This window comes from Microcaecilia unicolor, chromosome 3 (genome assembly GCF_901765095.1).
Source record: "Microcaecilia unicolor chromosome 3, aMicUni1.1, whole genome shotgun sequence".
In the NCBI taxonomy this organism is placed as follows: domain Eukaryota; kingdom Metazoa; phylum Chordata; class Amphibia; order Gymnophiona; family Siphonopidae; genus Microcaecilia; species Microcaecilia unicolor.
The window spans coordinates 432,091,580-432,113,440 of NC_044033.1; the positions used below are offsets into that span (position 1 = coordinate 432,091,580).

General features: G+C 43.4%; 1 protein-coding gene across 1 annotated transcript in view; it reads left to right on the forward strand.

Moving 5' to 3' along the window:
• ROCK2 (Rho associated coiled-coil containing protein kinase 2) overlaps positions 1-21,861 on the forward strand; it is a 428,174-nt gene that overhangs the window by 250,577 nt on the left and 155,736 nt on the right. The window contains exons 11-13 of the mRNA XM_030198858.1: positions 695-774; positions 1,071-1,119; positions 10,309-10,444. Of these exons, the coding sequence (XP_030054718.1) occupies positions 695-774; positions 1,071-1,119; positions 10,309-10,444 (265 nt within the window). The remainder of the gene's footprint in view (positions 1-694; positions 775-1,070; positions 1,120-10,308; positions 10,445-21,861) is intronic.

The window sequence follows — 21,861 nt, forward strand, 5'->3', positions numbered from 1 at the left end:
TGGATGTCACTTTGCAGTTCTTGTCAGGTCTCTCAAATCCATTCTGTAAATCAAAAGGCCATGTATGTGATCTTGTGCTAAATAACTGGAGGGAAAAGGTAATTTTCAAATATTAACCCACTTACGAGAACAATTCTTTTTAACCGGCTAAAAGTATATGCTGTGTGGTGGCATGAAGGAGTAGCCTGATGGTTAGAGTGGTGGGCTGAGAATCAAGGAAACCAGGATTCAGGATCCCACTGTGGCTCCTTTTGACTTTGACAAACAGAAAAGATGGGAATCCAAAGTACAGGAAACTAAGACAAATGCAAAAAGCATGATGAACCTTCAAAGACAGGCTAGCATCTAAAATTTATTGAAGGACATGACACTGGCTGTGTTTCATCAAAACACCTGCGTCAGGGGTATAGGTAATATCAGTAACAGATATAATGAATTACTGTAATTGATGCAATCAGGATATTTTCGCTTATTACTTCAATGATCAACATATGATACTAGCATTTGCAGTGATTAAAGCAAATATATCAGGTATTATAACTTTATAAGTTCTGTCAAGGAGATTAAATTCTCTCCACCTCTGAGACGACATCCTTACACCTTGTCATTTGCTGACTGCTGTGTTGATAATATACATTTGTATAAGTTCTATGTAATGTCTTGACCATATTGTCTTTTGCAACAGAATGAGCAGTTAAAAAATAAACTATACCAGTTAGAAGAACAGCTCCACCATGAAATGCAAGCCAAAGATGACTTAGAGCAGAAGTACAGGTAAGATACTGAATTTTTTTATGCCCATCCCTGGAACTGCAGTATTTCTTAACCTAAAACACATTCTTGGCTGCTAGTAGTATTCTTTTCATAATTTTCTTTTTCTCCCAATACATATATATGTGTGTGTACCAATTCAGTATGATGGTGTAGTTCTGAAATATAACTCTTTAATATATTGTATGCTATATATAACCCTGAACAAACAGTTCAAAATATTCATTAATTCAAACAATTTTCTCTCATTCTTAAGATAAAATATTTTGTATATACTCTTTTGTCTCTTAATCCTTTAGATCTACCAATATTCGTTTAGAGAAGACAATAAAAGAGCTGGATGAGGAGGTAAAATATTGCAATTCCGGTTTTATTTAGTCAGCTTTATTGCTTAAAATACTATATATAACAAAAGAGAGGGAACAAAGTACAAACTAAAGTCCAAACAAAAAGACAGCACCACGGGCCTGTAAAAATGGAACACGGTTCTTTAATGAATGAACCTTTGTCAAGGCTTATTTATTAAAGAACTGTGTTCCATTTTTAAAGGCTCGTGGTGCTGTTTTTTTGTTTAAAATACTATATGACATCTGGAAGTGTACATAATCCTGGAGTTCACAAATACAAATTATTTCCTTTTGCATGCAGGTATCTTCTGCAGTATTTTAAGTAGCAAGTTCTCAGGGCCGGCTCAAGAGGTTGTGGCACCCTGGACCAATTTTTGTTTTAGTGCGGCCCCCCCCCCACCCCCCCCCCCCCCCCACTACCCTCCTACCTGCCTCACCCCATGCCTCGGGGTCAAATACAATTCAATAATTTAAACATGTTTGTCAATCCAGTCCCAAGGACATACCTTGACAGTCTGGTTTTCAGGGTAGCCATCATGAATGTATATGAGTTTAAAAAGGGGTTAGACGGTTTCCTAAAGGACAAGTCCATAAACCTCTACTAAATGGACTTGGGAAAAATCCACAATTCCTGGAATAACGTATAGAATGTTTGTACGTTTGGGAGCTTGCCAGGTGCCCTTGGCCTGGATTGGCCGCTGTCGTGGACAGGATGCTGGGCTCGATGGACCCTTGGTCTTTTCCCAGTGTGGCATTACTTATGTACTTATGTACATATAACGAAGGCAATACATGCAAACCTTTCATGTATTTACTGTGGATATCCAGAAAAATGGATAGATCAGTGAACCAAGGTCAGTGATTCAAATGTGTGGGGAGGCTAAAGGGGGTGGGACTAGGGCAGGATGAGGTAGTATAGGATGCAATGAGTCAAGTTAAAATCCTTGGGGTGGTGACCGCTGTGTTAGCAGTAAAGGGACATTGGGGATATTTTTGAACACGGCTGCCTCTTCCACCTAGTACCTCTGTTATTGATCGTATTATACACAGTGAACACATTCCAGGGAATTATGTGCCAAAATAATCAAAATAACGCACCAAAATAATACAACATATTAAACAGAACAATACTTTCAACATTCTGGAATTATATGCAGATACTTTAACACCTGGCTCCCAGTCAGCCCTAGATCCCCAGTACAGTATCTTCCTGTTGGCCACGTGAATAGTGATGTTCAGCAGCACTGTAACAGAAATTCTGTGGTTACTGGTAACCATAAAATAATTTGCCTATCAACGGCTACCAGGTTTGGATTATGTATTATCTGTATTAGCTGTTCGTAATGGTTAGAGCAGTGGGCTGAGAATCGGGGAAGCCAGCGTTCAAATCCAGCTGCTGCTCCTTGAGATCTTCAACAAGTCACTTAACCCTCCATCGCCTCAGGTACAAACTTTGATAGTAAGCCCTCCAAGAAAATGCCTAGTGTACCAGAATGTAAGTCACATTGATCTACAATTGAGAATGGTGAGCTAAATCTAGATCCAAAATCTAGTATTAGGGATATTGTGAGATAATACTAAACCTTAAAGTCACATAGGACATATAAAGCAAATCTACCATACCATAATAGCACTTATTTCCAGAAGTCACGCAACAAGGGCCTACATAGGAAACATATCAGTGGGCAGTAGAACATTAATATACCTACTAAACAAACTGGATTAGTACAGATTGATTCCATACCAGACATTCAGTGCTATCAGAATAGCTGTCCACTTTCACAAATGCAGAACATAACTCTCACCAAGAATGGAATAAGTAACCACAAACTAAAAATAGAAATATGTAGACAAAAATTAAAAACTGAAACCGCAAGAAGCTGAACTCTGCATACAGTGTAGAAATAGAAACACTGATGCATTTCTTTCTGTACTGTACAAGATAAAGATAGCAGATGTAAATTTTAAAAATTGGCACATTCCACTTACTAAATTTAAAATATAATAAAAATAAATTAGAAAATAAATATTGGTTTAGTTAAATTTTTGAACCAGCTTATGGAGGCCAAAGCCTCCTTCCTCAGATCAGGATAGTTTACTGATCTGAGGAGGGAGATTTTGGCCTCTGAAATCTAGACAAAAAATGTATTTGGTCCAATTAAAAAAAAAGTCTCTCTATTTTCTGTTAATGTGGACTAACACAGCTTCCATATTATTTCACCCTAAATTAAAAATAAAATTATTTTTTTCTACCTTTGCTGTGTGGCCATTTAGGGCCCTGTTTACTAAGGTGAGTTAGTGTTTTTAGCGTGCCTACACTTAACATTTACGCTAATCATGAAGGCGCCTATAAGGATATTGTAGGCACGTACATGGTTAATGCATGTTAAAAATGTTAATGCGCCTATAATGCTGCTTAATAAACAGGGCCCTTAATGTTTCTAGTTATGTAGGTCACTCAGTCCCTGGTTACTATTTTCCTGTCTTCTCTTAACTCTTTCCAGGTTCTTATATCCATTTCTATCTCTCCTTGTGTCTTCATCTCTTCCACTACATCCTTTTCCATCACTGATATTTCTCATTCCTCTTTCTTCTATTTTACTGTCTCTTTCCACTCAGATATCATTCATTCTTCAATCAAACTTTTTTTTTCTGCTTTCCATCTCTGTCCCTCACCCAGGCCCTCCCATTCTGCTTCTCTTGTTTTGCACTCTTTCACTAACTCTTCTCTCTTTGCCTTGCCATGAAGTACCTCTTCTTCATGTTTGTCTCTCTCTCTCCCCACCCCCCCAGCCATACATCATTTCCTATCTGTCTGTCTCTTTACCCCTTTCCATGCAGCACCTTCTCTGTGGTCTGGTGTGGATGTTTTATGTGAGAAGCTCCTAAAAACATCCACACTGGACCATCAATACTCACCAGAAACTATTACAAAATTAATCAAATTTATTCTAACTTGCAACTATTTCCACTTTAACAATGATATCTACCTACAATTTCCACTTTAACAATGATATCTACCTACAAATTATGGGCACTGTGATGGGCACCAGGGCAGCACCCCAATATGCGTTATAACCTCTTTATGGCTGACCTGGAAGAGACATTTCTGAATACATATCAGACCACACCCCTAAAATACTACTTGTATATTGATGACATTTTTATGATTTGGACTGAGGGGGAAGAAACTCTAAAACAATTTTACAGTTCTTTCAGTACATACCATCCTACAATCAGATTCAAAATTGACTACTCCCCAGAAAAAGTCAATATTTTGGACACCACAGTTTCAATCAGCAATGGCTACATACATACAAAACATCCATATATAGGAAACCGACAGACAAATGTAGCTACCTCCACAACCCCAGCTTCCACCCTCCACCCTTCACATACAAAAAAATCCATTATTCACAGCCAAGCCACAAGATACCACCGTATCTTCAGTGACCCAGGGGACAGAGATGAGCACCTTAAACTCCTGACTGCATCCTTAAAACAGAAAGGCTATAGCCCCAAAATAATTTCCAAGAATATTGCCTCCTCCCTCAAAACAACCAGGGAAAATCTGCTACAGTACAAGGAAAAGAAATCCACGGACAGAACCCCTCTTGTAGTGACATACAACCCAGAGCTGGAAAAATTGAGGAAAATCATAAGAGATCTGCAGCCTCTACTCCAGGAGGATGAATTACTGAAAGAGATATTCCCATCCACACCAGTGCTGGCCTTCCGACAGCCACCCAATTTAAAACACAAGCTAGTGAGAAACAAACTCTCAACAGAGACCCATAAAGATGTGAATGGCACACATCCTTGCAATATATCCAGCTTCAAACTATCCCAAAACATTTCACAAGACTCCAGAATCATTCACAAAGAAAAAATATTCAACATAAAGGAATCCTTCACGTGCTCATCTTCCAATGTAGTATTTGTCATCCAATGTAAAAAAAATGTGATGATAGGTTCTATATTGGAGAAACAAGCCAGATGCTGAAGAAGAGATTTAATTTACATAGACATCATATGAAAAATGCCAGTGCCAACCAGGATGTTACCTCTGTGGGACAGCACTTTACAAAGCCAGAACACTGTACCAATGATTTTATGGTGAGAATACTGAAAGGAAATTTTAAAACAATACAGGAATTCAAGACCTTTGAAGTCAAACTAATTAAATATTTTGCCACCCACCAGACAGGACTTAACAAAGATCTGGGTTTTCTAGCCCATTACAAACAATGAAATTTCACTGCTTTGTCACCCTCTGATCACCATGCATATTTCCCTGTCCCTCATCTTTTTAACCCTCTCTGTTTCTCACCTAGCCCACCCCTCCCTCATCCCTTCAGATGGTCACTGAAATACTTTGATGTTTCACTTATATATGCTGTTACTTATCAAAATTTGCTTTTTTCTGATCTGACAAAGAAGAGCTATCTTCGAAAGCTAATCTAAAAATGTATTAAGTTAGTCCAATAAAAAGGTATCATCTTATATTTTTTTCTGTTTTATTTTATTCTCTTTCTATTGATTACCTTTAAAAGTGGACTAACATGGCTATCACATCTCTCTGCTCAAGAGAGGTAATGGAAAGAGACACTTATACTTCACACATCTATACACAAGTACCCACCCAAACCCTGAAAAACATACATTCTACAATCCTGTAAACACAGAGAATGCTCATTCAGTAATCCCCCATCCCCCCTCCCCAAACCTACCCATACACATATATCCAGCTAATATGTACACCATCTCACATATGCATCCACATCTGTACCCCTCAGACACACCCCATGCACACAAACCTACACCTTCACACATAAACCAACAGTCCATTATTCGTTTATCTACTGATGTTAGTTTCATAGAGAGTCGTATTATTTTTGTGTTTCCTCTTAACTGTTCCATCCTATTCATGGTTTTATAGACTTTGATATGGAATGCATTTTTTTCATTTAATAATTAATCTGTGGAATCTGTTGTTGAAGGATGTGGTGAAAGCAACAAAAATGGTGAAATTTAAAACAAGTTTGAACAAGTTCCTGGAAGAAAAGTCCATTTAAATATTATTGACCATTAATTATCCCTGGAAATGAGTTGTATGAAATAAATGCAAAATTTTGGGCGCTTCTAGTTAATTGTGGCCGAGCCTGGCCAGTGTTGGAGACAAGATGCCAGGCTGTGATGGACCTTGCTTTTATTCAGTATGGCTTTTCTTACATTCTTATGTACCCAACATAAGAATCTGCTGCCTGCTTCACTGTCTCTCCATAATGCCAATGTTGCACAGCAGCTTCTCTTCACCTCCACCGCTCTTACCTTATCAGTGACCCAAACCCTATGCCCCGCATCCCCTTTTCTCTCTCTTAACCCTGCCCTCATTGCTTCTCTCAGTTAGCCCTCTCTCAGCAGGCTGCTTGACCACATAACCAGTTTTATATGTGGCCTGTCTCCCAGTCTTTTCTTCAGGTAGCAGAAGATCCGAGGTATAAAGTGAGTGCTAGGGAACAGCTTCAGCAGTGGTGATGGGATCTCCCAAGCAGGTAGATAAGCAGGAGACCCTCAGTTCAGTGGCTGTAGAGATAGTGGGAGTCTCCCATGCAGGCAAGTAAACAAAAGGCCTTAGTCTTAGTTTCTTGGGGGAGGAGGGCTCTTATGGAGGCATGAGTCCCCAACTTCAGTTGGTGCAGGGGTTGTTACTAGGCAGATCCCTGGATTTGTTATCTGCAGTAGAGATGTGGGTCCTGGGTAGACAAGGAGGCAGGCTGCATGATGTTGTGGGCTTCTGGTCAGTGAAGACTCTAAAGTCAAAGCATCAGTGAAGCCTAAGGCTCTAAGTCTGAGAAATAGGAGGCTCACAAAGGCAAGATTTCAGAGGAACGTGCATCTGTACCCTTGCGTTAGAGGAGATAGAGACATGTTTCTATTATCCCTGAGTGGAGTAGGGGAGGGATGGGTTGGGGGGATACCCCTTCACCATTGAGTGCATTGATGCTGTAAGGGGTTGCTGCCAACATAGATGAGTTCAGTAAGGTGGGAGAGAATGTGGCCACTCTGTACCCCTGGGAGTATGACATACCATGATTTGAGAAACCATGGATTGGAACAGGTAAACCATGGATTAGAACGGGTAGAAGTGAATCAGTTGTTTACTCTTTCCAAAAATACTAGGACTGGGGGGGGTGCATGCAATGAAGCTACAAAGCAGTAAATTTAAAACAAACCGGAGAAAAATTTCTTCACTCAACATGTAATTAAACTCTGGAATTTGTTGCCAGAGAATGTAGTAAAAGCAGTTAGCTTAGCGCAGTGGCGTAGCCAAGGGTGGGCCTGGGTGGGCTCAGGCCCACCCAGTAGCAGCACACCTATGATGTGGCTGGCAGAGATCCCCAAGCCCCATCAGCCGAAAACTCCCAACAACTGTTCCTCCTGCATACCTTGTAAATAGCAGATCTTTGCCTTCAGCGAGCAGCAACTGTTACATACTGCTCGCACCAGCCCCACAGCCTTCCCTCTGATGTATTCCTGCCTATGCGGAAACAGGAAGTTGCATCGGAGGGAAGGCTGTGGGGCCAACATGAGCAGTGTGTATTAGTTGCTGCTCGCTGAAAGTGAAAATCTGCTATTTAAAAGGTATACGGGGGAGGTGGGATGTTTGAGAGTCCATTTGGCATGCAGGCGAGAGAGGGAGGGACCAAATCATTTGTGGGACAAGGTGGAGTTCTTCTGCACACCCATTTTGGGCCTAGGCCCACCCAAAATTGGGTGTCTGGCTACGCCCCTGGCTTAGCGGGGTTTAAAAATGGTTTGGATAGCTTCCCAAAAGAAAAATCCATAAGCCACTATTAAAATGGACTTGGGGAAAATCCACTGCTTATTTCTAGGATAAGCAGCATAAAATGTACAGTTTTAGGATCTTGCCAGGTACTTCTAACCTGGATTGGCCACTGTTGGAAACAGAATGCTGGGCTTGATGGACTTTCGGTCTGTCCCAGTACGGCAATACTTATGTAAACTCTGCTGTGGATCAGTGTTTCCCGTTTCATACCATGGATGCATTATTGCTTCTAAGCAACTGGAGTTAATGGTTGCAGTCAAGCTCATTCAGAAAAGATGACCCACTTGCACTTAAGATCTTTAAAAGTAAAACTTAATGTTATTATTAATCTTATTAAGTGTGAGAGAGAATGGGCTTTGCTTTTAACCAGCATGGACACTATGCATCAGTTATGGAGAGACCCAAGTTCAGAGTTTCATAGATTGTAGACTGTAAGGTTTAGATGTACTTCAGAATGAATGTACTTTTGCACTGGAGAATAAAGGAGGTTAGTGTCAGTGACCAGATTGTTGAAGACAGAATCATTCTGGGTAGTGGGTCAGCCATCAAAATAAGAGATGAGAGATGGGGAAGAGAAAAAAAAAAGCTTTAAAAAAGATCCATAGGTTTTTATTGTGCAGAATTAGCCAAATGGTTATTGCAGTTGGCTGAGAACTTGGAGAACTGAGTTCAATTCCCACTACAGAGCGCATCCAAGGACATGGATTACTGAGACCAAGTCAGCACAGCTTTTGTGTGGGGAAATCTTGCCTGACCAATTTACTTCAATTCTTTGAAGGAGTAAACAAACATGTGGACAAAGGGGAGCCGGTTGATATTGTGTATCTGGATTTTCAAAAGGCGTTTGACAAGGTACCTCATGAAAGGCTACAGAGGAAATTGGATAGGAGGAAATGTCCTATTGTGGATTAAAAACTGGTTGAAGGATAGGAAACAGAGAGTAGGGTTAAATGGGCAGTATTCACAATGGAGAAGGGTAGTTAGTGGGGTTCCTCAGGGGTCTGTGCTAGGACCGCTGCTTTTTAATATATTTATAAATGATTTAGAGATGGGAGTAACTAGCGAGGTAATTAAATTTGCTGATGAGACAAAGTTATTCAAAGTCGTTAACTCATGACAGGACTGTGAAAAATTACAGAAGGACCTTACGAGACTGGGAGACTGTGCGGCTAAATGACAGATGAAGTTTAATGTGAGCAAGTGCAAGGTGATGCATGTGGGGAAAAAAGAACCCGAATTATAGCTGCGTCATACAAGGTTCCACATTAGGAGTTACGGACCAAGAAAGGGATCTGGGTGTCGTCGCTAATACACTGAAACCTTCTGCTCAGTGTGCTGCTGCGGCTAGGAAAGCGAATAGAATGTTGGGTATTATTAGGAAAGGTATGAAAAACAGGTGTGAGGATGTTATAATGCCGTTGTATCGCTCCATGGTGCGACCACACCTTGACTATTGTGTTCAATTCTGGTCGCCGCATCTCAAGAAAGATATAGTGGAATTGGAAAAGGTGCAGCGAAGGGCGACTAAAACGATAGCGGGGATGGGACAACTTCCCTATGAAGAAAGACTAAGGAGGCTAGGGCTTTTCAGCTTGGAGAAGAGACGGCTGAGGGGAGACATGATAGAGGTATATAAAATAATGAGTGGAGTGGAACAGGTGGATGTGAAGTGTCTGTTCACGCTTTCCAAAAATACTAGGACTAGGGGGCATGCGATGAAACTACAGTGTAGTAAATTTAAAACAAATCAGAGAAACTTTTTCTTCACCCAATGCATAATTAAACTTTGGAATTCGTTGCCGGAGAACGTGGTGAAGGCGGTTAGATTAGTAGAGTTTAAAAAGGGGTTAGACGGTTTCCGAAAGGACAAGTCCATAAATCACTGCTAAATGGACTTGGGAAAAATCCACAATTCCAGGAATAACATGTATAGAATGTTTGTACGTTTGGGAAGCTTGCCAGGTGCCCTTGGCCTGGATTGGCCGCTGTCGTGGACAGGATGCTGGGCTCGATGGACCCTTGGTCTTTTCCCAGTGTGGCATTACTTATGTACTTATATGTACAGCTCCTTGTGATCCTGGGCCAGTCACCAAACCCTCCATTGCTCCAGGTACAAAATTTGTGAGTCCACTAGGGACAAAGTAAATACCTGTAGATATTTTGGTTGTACCACAGAAAGGTAGTATGTCAAATCCATGACCTTTACCCATTGATCAAGGTAGGCACAATTATGGATACCTGTTGTTCAGTGGTACTTAATTTTGTATTTAGCTCTTTAAGCTGTTCTGTAGACCTTTTATGGCAACTTGTTGGGTCCTTAATTGGCTCTTATTTTTTCAGGCAAATTCAAGGAAGACTTTAGAATGTACATCAAGACAGTTGGAACGAGAAAAAGCACTGCTACAGCACAAGAATGCAGAGTACCAAAGGAAAGTAGAAAATGAAGCAGACAAAAGGCGCAGTTTAGAAAATGAAGGTAAATTTGACCCCTTATTTATTTTAAAATACAGACATACATTATGAATCCTAATTCTTTCAGTAGTGATTGTCATCACCTCCTTGTGCTTTTTGCTGTACTGCGCTGAAACTTCTATAAGAACATAATTACCATCTTTGGCCAGACCAGAGGTCCATCAGGCCTAGTATCCTGTTTTCTTTTTTTTCTTCTGTATTTTAATTTTTATTGAAAGTTTCAAATATAAATAAGGAATCCATTGTGCATCACAAAATCAAAACATATAAAATATCTACAGACGAACCATATAATCAAGAACTATGATACCAAGAAAATTTGGAGCCATCAGTGTATCCCCTCCCTAATTCTCCCAGCCCCCCAGTCCCCTCCTTTCACATTCAAAGGCCTTTAAGGTACAAGGATAATTGGTCTCAGGTTGATTAGTTGAGCATCTTGTTCTGTTGCAATTGCAGCTTTACTAAGTCCAGAAGGATGGATCAACTCAGATAGAAACCCAGACTTTGCCAACTGACTTTTCTGTGACTCTGAGTCAGAGGTCTCCTGGGATTCTGATGAGCCAGGGAGCTTCTGGGAAGATAGGTCATTAGTCTCCCTTCAGATCCCTCCATGCCTCATGAGAGATGCAGATTCCTACCAGAGAAGCTCTCATTCATCAATTTTATATGGGAGATAGCTTAGGCTGTCCCATTTCAGTTAGAGACAGAAGAGGAACCCAGACAGAAACACTGCATATTTTCCAACTCTTTGACTTCCCTCCCCAAAAGAAGGTGTGACAGTGCCTGTTCAGACTCTTGAAGCACGTATAGATGAAAATGTGGGGACCCCCACCCTAATCTGCTAAAAAGACTGATTTCATGTACAGAGTTTAGAAGATTCCAGGATTTGAGATGTGGTCTTGTGGAACATAATGCACAGTATGATGGAGTTTACAAGAGACAAAGCTGAAGTCTCTGCTCACTGGTATGGTCTCCGGACAAACTTGCTGACATGCTATGTCTTGGAGATAAGGTGCAGGAGGCTACTACTCTTATCAAGCAGCATAGTGATATTTTTATTTTTTTTTATTTTTTTATTTGTAAGAAGTCTTTATTGATATACAATACAACAATCCAGTAAAGTGTGACAAGAAAGGGCTTATTTCAAAATACATTACACTGAACACAGATCAGAGAAGGCATAATGAAAGATACATTATTCAGTTATTATCACATTGTTGTCTCCGTAGGCCCTCACCCGGCTATTGGGAAAACTAAAAACCGGAACATCAAAACCATCACAAACTTCAAATTTTTTAGAACTTTTATCAAAAGATAAGACCCTAGCCCCTACCCCCCTTATTCCCCCCTCCCTCCCAGTCCGGACTTGCATCACTATTTCCCCTATCTTCATCGTGTGTGTGCATATCGGAGATAAACATCCCACGTTAAGCGCCATCTGGGCATTTGGTTTCGTCTCTCAGCCATGAGCCGCTCCATTTCACAGACATACCCCATCTTTCGGAGCCATCTATCCAGTGGTGGGGCCACTGGTATTTTCCAACAAGCCGCTATTACAATTCTAGCTGCACATGTGGCAAAGCGCAAAAGAGCTTGTTGGGTGGAAGAAAATCCCGCCACTCTTGCTGAGAAAAGGAAAATGGTTGGATGCCAGGGAATCGCCCCTCCCAGCCAAATCTGCACTCTACTTCGAACCATTTTCCAAAAGGCTCTAATTTTCCTACAGTGCCACCATATATGACCCATGGATCCCCTGAGACCACAGCCCCTCCAGCACAAACCCGACAATGCAGGGTAAATGCGCTGAAGACGCTCCGGAGACATATACCACCTAAACAGTACTTTAATAGCATTCTCTTTAAAGGGTACATGAGTCGACACCTCCGTCGCAGCCCGCTCCATTCTCTCCCACGCCACCTCCTCCAGTTCAATACCCAGCTCTCTCTGCCAGCTCTTCCTGTGTATGGTGTGACGCGGTATTGACTGATTAAGAATGTGATGCAGTCGGGATATCAACCCACCTGTCGTGGTCTGTCCCTCACAAAGTTTTTCCAAAGCTGAGTGCTCCCTTTGTATCACCTCCCGGACTGCCCGCGTCTTAAGGAAATGAGACAGTTGAAGGTATGCATATTCATCTGTCCCCACTACCGGGAATTGCTCTCGGGCCGTCAGGTATGGCATAAGGGACTCCCCCTCAAATAGTTGACCCCATGTTTGCAAACCACCCTCATACCACCTGGTAAAAGGTCCTACTTCGGTTCCCGGATAAAACAGCGGATTGTATGCTATCGGGGACAAGCGAGATAGAGTACATTGACGCTTTGGAAAGAGACTATCCCAGTTGGTGAAGGTAACATATATAGAGGGGCACAGACCCTCCCCCAAAGCCCTAAAAGAACTCTGCATCCACATAAGCGCCCTCAAGGGCCTTGTACCCACTGTAGATTGTTCTATATGTACCCACTGCCTGTCTGGGTAATCCTGATACCATTCCACCGCCGCACGCGCCTGCACTGCCCGGTAATACCGAGCCAAGTTAGGAACCCCAAGTCCTCCCCTACTCTTCTCCTGATATAGAAAAGCCCTTGCTAGCCTGGGGCGCTTACCTGCCCAAATGAACCTCACAATACGATCTTGCAGCGCAGCTAAGAATTTGCGAGGCATCTCTATTGGGAGGGCTTGGAACAGGTACAGCAGGCGCGGCAAAATATTCATCTTAATAGCAGCTATACGGCCAAACCAAGAAAGCCCAGTTTCTCCCCAGCTCTCCATATCCTCAGCAAGTACCCGAGACAGGCCCTTATAATTTGCAGTAAAAAGTTCCGAAAGCTGAGCTGTGATATTCACTCCCAGGTAACGAAGACTCTGATTGGCCCACCGAAAGGCATACAGCGATTTAACTTCGTCCACGGTTCCTACAGGGAGAGTCACATTTAAGGCTTCAGTTTTTGTCATATTTACTTTAAACCCAGAAACTACAGAATATTCTTCAATGTCCCTCAAAAGCCCAGGGAAGGTAGTTAGAGGTCTAGGGACAAACAACAGCACATCATCTGCAAATAAAGACAGCTTGTGTTCTCTCCCCCCTATGGTTATACCAGTGAACCCTGGGTTAGCTCGAACCCTTGACGCAAACGGTTCCATAACCATGGCGAACAATAGCGGAGAGAGAGGGCACCCCTGCCTAGTACCCCTGTGCAGGGCAAACAGATCGGAGTTACCTCCATTCACTCTAACACACGCTTTGGGTGAGCTATAGAACGCTTGAATCCATCCTCGAAATTGCGGCCCTATCCCAAAGGTCTCCAACACTTTGTACATGAAGGGCCAGTGCACCCTATCGAAAGCTTTTTCAGCGTCCAGGCTCAGGAGACATAAAGGCCTGCCCAGTTTTTTAGCTAAGTACATAATGTCAATTACTCTCCTCGTGTTATCTGTTGCCTTGCGGTGTGAAACAAAGCCCACCTGATCATGGTGAATTATCGCAGGGAGCAGAGGGCCCAGCCTATTAGCCAGGACCTTAGCTAAAATTTTGGCATCTGCATTCAGAACCGAGATAGGGCGGTACGAGCCACAATCCGCATGGTCTTTATCAGGCTTAGGTAACACAGCTATCCATGCCTCCAACATAGAGGATGGAAGCGACTCCCCTTTCCCAATTTGATTGAACAACTCAGCCAGTAGTGGTGCTAATTCAGGGCCAAATTTCTTATAAAATTCGTTCGGGAGGCCGTCCAACCCCGGGGATTTACATGATGGCAAGTGTTGGATAGCTTGTAGAATTTCAACCGGGGAAACCGGGTCATCCAAAGTTGCTTTCTGTTGAGGTGTCAACGAAGCAAGGCCACTCTCCGCTAAATATTCTGTAATGGAATCTGCTGATGGATCAATCTCCCTAGCATACAATTCTTTATAAAATTCTGCGAAACGCCGCCGTATGGCCTCCGAAGTGTTCAGTATGTCCCCCCGTGTCCCCTTGATATGTGTGACTGCACGCAGCACCTTTTGCTTACGCAACCTTAGGGCTAAGAGTCTGCCTGCCTTATTAGTAAATTCATACGCCCGTGCCGTCGTTTTAGATTGAAGCTGGCATAAGTGATCTGAGTAAATGGAGTCCAGCTGAAGTCGCTGAATGCGCAGTTCCTCCAGAGTAGCCTGGGAACCACATGTCTTATGTCTCGCCTCTAGTGCCCGAATCTTATCCAAACATTGTGCCAATTGTTTCCTACGTATCCTAGCACGTTGACTAGCTATCTTTAAGAAGTAGCCCCTGGACACGGCTTTCATTGTATCCCACACAATACTTAGGGAGGGTCCCGACTCTTTGTTCAATTCCATGTATTCCTTCAACACCCTCCTATATCCCTCCACTACCTCTCCCTCCTGCAGCACACTAGCGTTAAGCGCCCATCTCTGGTCTTTAACCTCCACCTTTATAGAAGGTAACGTAACCCAGACAGGCGCATGATCTGAAATCGTCACGTTCCCAATGCCTGCCCTCGGGCCCCTCTCTGAGAGCGTAACATCTACAAAGATATAGTCGATGCGGGAGTAAGAAGCATGAACTGGGGAGAAGTAAGTATAATCCCTCACATGTGGATAACTAAGCCTCCATATATCCAGGGTTCCCAAAGCGAAAGCCAGTGAGCCTAATGCCAAAGAGTCCCTATTCCCCCCAGGTTGGGCATTTCCAGACCGGTCTAATACCGGATCCATGACCCCATTAAAATCACCCCCCCATAACCAAAGAGCCCCGGGCGATTGTGGCCAGGAGATTCTTCACCTTAGTGTAAAATGCCCCTTGATGGTCGTTTGGTGCATATATCGAGGCTAGGGTTATGTCCACTTGATCTATAGTTATGTGTAAAAACAAGAAACGCCCTCCAGGGTCCCGTTTAATTTTTACTATTTGGGCAGTCAACTGTTTATGAATCAAAACCGCCACACCCCTTTTCTTAGAACCATCCACAGAAGAAGCAAAAAAAACCCTTGAGTAGTGTGGCTGGGCTAGGAGTCTCTCATCCCGCTGACGGAGGTGCGTCTCCTGCAACAGTACTATATGTGGCTTCAAGTGCTGGAGTTCTTTAAATAGTTTTTGCCTTTTTTGGGGCATGTTCAAGCCTTTTACATTATAAGATAAGACCTTTATATCTGCGCTCATAGCTGATATCTAATACTAAGCGAACACACCAAGATAGCCCACTGCACGCTTCTACGTTCTTCAACTTTCACTTTGTGCAAGTCCGAACTTCCCCCCCCCCCCCCCCCCCCCACATCCGTACACCAGACAGGGAAACAAGTCCCCTAAATGGGAAAAAGAAAGAAGAGAAAATAACCCACCACATGCCTGGCTGCCCACCTCCACCCCCCCCCCCCCCCCCCGCTCCCCCAGCCATCTCCTAGATACCATCAGGTCCCCAGGCTCATTGAAACATTTTTGCTCTGAACAGCTCTTGTACATACCCCACTTATTTCCCACATCTCCATGTCTCAATAAACATTACCCACCCGCCATTTCACATTGACCCCCATCATATCTTAAGATCCCTTCTACTTTAGACTCTCCCAATCTTCAAAACATATATACACATGGGTCCCAAGTTAGAACAACCTCAGAACCACCCGGAGCAAAAGAGAGAAGACAGAGATGAAAAAGTCCTAGGCTTAATAGCCACAGACATTTATACGCCACCATTTCATATTCATCCCGCCCTCTCCATTTCAAAGTCAAGCACCATTAACCCCATGTGAGTTACTTCACCAAAGTTCAGGTTCCCTCTGTTGCAGCCCTCCGCTTCGAGTTATTCTTCTTGCTGGATTCGGGGATCCGTTGCCACTTTTGCAGTTTCGCTTTAGTGGCGGGTGCCACCGCTCCCGGAGGTGCGCCTGAATTCACCAGTCCCGCCGCCTGCAGTAGTACCCAGGCGTCTGGCAATGAGCAGACTCTATGCTTAGTCCCTTTGATTGTGAAGATCACCGAAAAGGGGAAGCCCCATCTATATGCTATACGTTCCTTAATGAGGACATCCAGAGCGGGCTTCAGCAACCTTCTCTGTTGTAGAGTGAATTGGGACAGATCTTGATAGACAGAGACCTTTGCCCCGCCAAATTCCAACTCCTTCGTTTTCCGGGCATAAGATAGTATCTGTTCCTTAACTTCAAACTTATGGAACCGAACAATGATGTCATGCACTTTGTTCTCTTGTCGCGGGCCCAGGGCTCTATGCGCCCTGTCCAACTCAATGGACGCTGCATTGGCCGCCTCATCGCCCAACAAAGAAGCACACAAGGTATGTACTATCCGAGAGACATCCTCCATATCGCCTCCTTCAGGGACTCCCTGGAAGCGGAGATTATTTCTCCTACTCCGGTTTTCAAGGTCGTCCATTTTGTAGGTTAGTTCCTGAGTTTTACGTTCTATTTCTTGTAGTTTTGTCTCGTGAGAAACCAGGGATTCCGCGTGTTCTTCCAGTCTCACTTCCACGTCCTCCACTCTGCCCCCCAGTTCTTTAAGGTCAGAGCTCAGGACTTCCATTCGCTCCAGTATTTCATCTTTTGATTTTTGAATATTGTCCTGAATACCAGACAAAATCTGCCGGAGCTCAGCCGAGACTCCCTTTTTTGCGGGCGGCTTTCGCGTTTCCGCCAACGAGAGCGCCGAATCTGAGTCCGTTGGTGAGCCCGGCGCCATTACCTCGTGGCGCTTTGATGCCCGACTAGAACCGCCGCCTGCGGATTTCTCCGGGTCTTTATTTCGTGTCGCCGGTGCTTTGCTCATGTCAGGTGGTGTTTAGAGGCTGTGGGGACGTGCTGTTCGCCGTTCAAAACACCCGATGGCTGCTAATTATTGCTTTTTATGGCATCAAGGAACGGGAGCCTTCGAGCTAAGCCGCCATCAACAGCGGTGACGTCACTTCCTCCTCAGCATAGTGATATTTTTATGACACTTTCCAGGCCCACTTCTGACCTGACTTCTTTTTCCAGGAGGTAACATAGTAAATGACGGCAGATAAAGACCTGAACGGTCCATCCAGTCTGCCCAACAGAGCTCCTGTTACTTCCAGGTATAGGTTTCCTCTACACTCCCACTCCTCCCAATCTAGACAGGATTTTTACTCTTGTCCCAGACAGTAGAGGGCCTAGAAATTCTAATCTGTCTTGCAGCCAAAGCCAAGAACAGGGTTTTTACTTCTTTCATATGAATATAGCTTCAGTCTCTATATCCATTCTGAATGACTTACCTGTAGGAGGGAGGGTACTTTTTTTTTTTTTAACAAACAGATGGCCCCTTGTAACTTCAGACAAGGTGGGTGCTTAAAATAGTCTAGATAGGATGTCATCTTCATTTAGTGAACTGGCCTCCAAATTGCCTACTAAGAACATCAAGGAATGCTTGCAAAGGAACTTTTCCTTCTTAAAAGCCAATGTGGTTGAGCCTATTCCACTGAGGAAAAGAGGGCAGGGATTTTATTCCAAGCATTTTCTGATCTTGAAAAAGGTGGATGCTGCCCAGCCGTAGATCTAAGGGCCCTAAACAAATATCTCTCTAAGTAAAAGTTTGGGATGGTTTCCTTAACTTCCCTCGTACCATTTCTTTAAAAAGGGGGCCGCCTATGTTCTCTGGATTTATAGGACACTTAATTCATATGGCCTGGATGTATTTGTATGCAAGTGTATCTGAGATTCATCATAAGAAAACATTATTACCAGTACTGTGTTCCGTCACTTGGCCTTGGGTCACCACCTTGGGTGTTCATAAAATGTTTAGTGATCATTGCTGCATATGTGCACAGACTGGGAATGCTCATGTTTTCCTATTTGAATGTTTGGGTGATAAAGAATTCATTTCAGGAAGGAGAAGGCAGTAGTACCTACTGTTCTTTGAATTTTTCTCTGTGCCTCCATTATTCACATAAAAAAATATTGAGAAAACTGTTCAACCATTTGAGTGCTAAAGTTGCCAGGGTTCGTCATAAATTATCCAAATCACATCTAGAGCCAACACTGAAATTGAAATTTGTAGGAGTCTTACTATAGATTACTCAAGCCTTTCTTTCACAGCAAATGATAGGCCCCTTGATTTCCATTGTGAAGAGAATGTAGGAGAGTCAGCAAGTATAATCCAGAGAAGTGTTGAGGATGCTAGCCATATGGCATCAACAGTTGATGTCACTTCAGGTGGAACTTATCCATCCAGTGGACTTGGTCTATGGGGAATCTCCAGGACATCATATCTATTACCAGTCCTCCACAGGACTCACTGTCCTACTGGATGATGCTTTCAATTTAGCAAATTCCTCTGATTCAAGCAACCCTAATGACAGATACATCTAAGCTCGGCCGGGGAGGTCATCTGGATGGTCTTTACATCCAGGATTTTTGATCTGCTCACAAAAACTTAATCTGATAAACATTGTAGAGCTTAAGAGCAATATGGAATGCTGTAAATGTTTTTTGAGATCATTTGTTCAAATGGACAACAAGGTGGCTATGTATTACGTAAACAAGCAGAGAAGGATAGGGTTATACCTCCTGTGCTTGGAGCTGTCAGAATGTAGAAATTGGTCATCTCTTGTGGAATGTCTTAGAGCAGTATTTCGGGTGGGCAAAGGCAATATCCTGGTAGACAAACTGAGTCAAGTCCTGCAACCTCATGAGTGAACACTGGAAGCTGTCTGGAATCTTTTGAGTGAGGCATCCCTTTGATAGATCTCTTTGCCAGTCCAATAGGAAAGTACCTCAGTTTTGCTTCAGGATAGAGCTGCATGACAAACTAACTTTGGATGCCTTCCTTCTGCATTGAGGGTGGGGGTGGGCATGTCTTTTATATGCGTATCCTCCAACACACTATATAGCAAGGGCCATTCTGAAGCTAAAGCAAAATTGGGAAACAGATATGTCTAACAGAAGTGAAAACCATATTTTCCTTGGTCAATAAGGGTCTATGAGAATCAATCAGAAGTGCTTCAAGATTGGAGTTCTGTCCAACCCTGATAAAGCAAGAGCAGGGCATACTGTTGCATCCTAACATAGAGAGGACCTAGCCCTCACAACTTGAATGTTGAGAAGTTGACATTGTCTTCCCTGAGCTTGCCTGACAGTGTTTCACAGGCCTTACTAGCTGCCAGGAAGAATTCCACTAAAATGGCATGTGGTTTTAAAATGAAAGAAGTTTGCCATCCAGTTTGAGGGCGAGGCCATAGATCCTTTCACTTGCCTACACAACAATTGCTTGAATACCTTCTACGTTCATCAGAAGCTTGTCTAAAGACCAGTTCTGTATGGGTACACCTTAGTGCAACTGGTGCTTATCATTGGGTAGACGATAAAACCATCTTTGTTTAGCCTTTAGTTCGCATTATGCAGGCTTGCTACTAATGAAACCTCCCATCAGGTCTCCTGTAGTATCATGAGACTTGAATGTTCTTACCCAGCTAAGGAAGTTCCTTTTCAGCCACTAGATACTTGATGCTTGAAGTACCTGACTGGCAGGTCTTATTTTTGGTGGCAGTTACTTCAGCAGGATTAATGAGCTCCAGGCCCTAGTAAGTGATGCACCATATACTAAGTTTATTAATCACAGAATAGATTTGAACAGCCATCTTATGTTCCTTCCTAAACTTGTGTTGGACTTCCATCTTAAACAGTCAATAGTCCTTCCATCATTTTTTTTTTAAACTGCATCCCATGAAGGTGAAAGTGCATTGGATACTTTTGAACTGCAAGAGAGCTTAGGCCTTCTATCTGGAGTGGACTAAAGCCCATAGAAAGTCTACTGAGGTCTGTCTTTTGACCCAAACAGAATGGGGGCTGCCATCGGCAAGCACACACTTTCCAAATGGTTAGCAGACTGCATATCCTTCACTTATGCCCAGATTGGGCTGACTCCAGAGAGTCAAGTTATGGCTAATAATGTCAGAAATGAGCCTCCATAGGAGAAGTTTGTAGAGTGGCAATATGAATATCTGTCTATACATTCATATTTCAGTACATCCTAGAACAAGACTTTTGAGGTGACTGATTTGGTAGACAAACCTCCAGATTCTATTTGGGTTTAGAATCCAATTCCATCAACTCTAGTCCTTTCTCTCTCACTTCCAAGCTGTGAGCCCTTCCAAAAAAATCTTTAAAAAAAAAGAAAAATGATAAATGTTGCTGCTAAAAATATTGATGTCTGCCTGTTGCATCATCATCTCTATATATAAAAGGCACCTCCAACGTTCGAATGAAGCCTCAAGCCAGAAACTTGAGGCGGCCGAGATGTCCGGTTTGACCATGAGTGTCTGCCCCGCCCTCGCGTCACAACATGATGACGTTGAGGGCGGAGCAAACACACTCAACGAATCAAGGAAGCCCATTGTTTAATCTGTTTCCGCTCCCCAATGCAGCCGTCATTCCCATACACTGAAAACCAAACAAAATCGCCACTGCACCCCGTCCCCCCGCCCACATTCCCCCTCACCCACCCTCCCGCAGCCGCTCGCTCACCGTTCCGCCGCACCCCCCTCTCCTCTCCGACTCTGGCCATGCAGCAGGACGATTACTACACACGAGTGGAACTGACCCAATCAACTACAATGTAAGCAAGGAGGCCCATTGGTTAATCTCTATTTCCACTCCTCATCACAGCCGTCATTCCCATACACTCAAAACCAAGCACACCTATGAGCTGCTGATGCACATTGTCGTTTTCACTCAAAACCAAACAAAATCGCCACTGCACCCCATCCCCGCGCCCACCCTCACCCACCCTCCCGCAGCCGCTCGCTCACCGTTCCGCCGCACCCCCTCTCCTCTCCGACTCTGGCCATGCAGCAGAACGATTACTACACATGAGTGGAACTGACCCAATCAACTACAATGTAAGCAAGGAGGCCCATTGGTTAATCTCTATTTCCACTCCCCAACACAGCCATCATTCCCATACAGTCAAAACCAAGCACACATACGAGCTGCTGATACACATTGTTGTTTTTTTTCCCTTCTTCCATCTGAAACACATCTAAAGCTGTTTCTATTGGATAAACTGTGCCTTTCCAGGTAAAGGACAAAAGGTTTTTGTTTTTGGTTTCTTACTGCACACCTTTTTCATTTATTTGACAGCTACATATCTGTACATGTCAATATCATGAAATCTAAACTACATATCACTAAAACAGTTTATCCAGCCGTTCCCTGTCAATGTGTGTCACTGAAAGAGTATGAGAGAGCTCCAGCTGCCTGTGGGTCACGACAGGACTTAGCTGCTGGACGCCAGAAGCAGTGTCTCCTTAGGTTGACAGCAAATAGCACCAAGCACCTCGGAGGGAGGGAGGAAGGGAGGGAGGGGACAGGACCATGGAACTGGGAGGGACCCTTGAACTGGTAGCGGGACCCTGGAACTGGGAGGTGCACTATGGAACTGGGAGGGAGGGAGGGAAG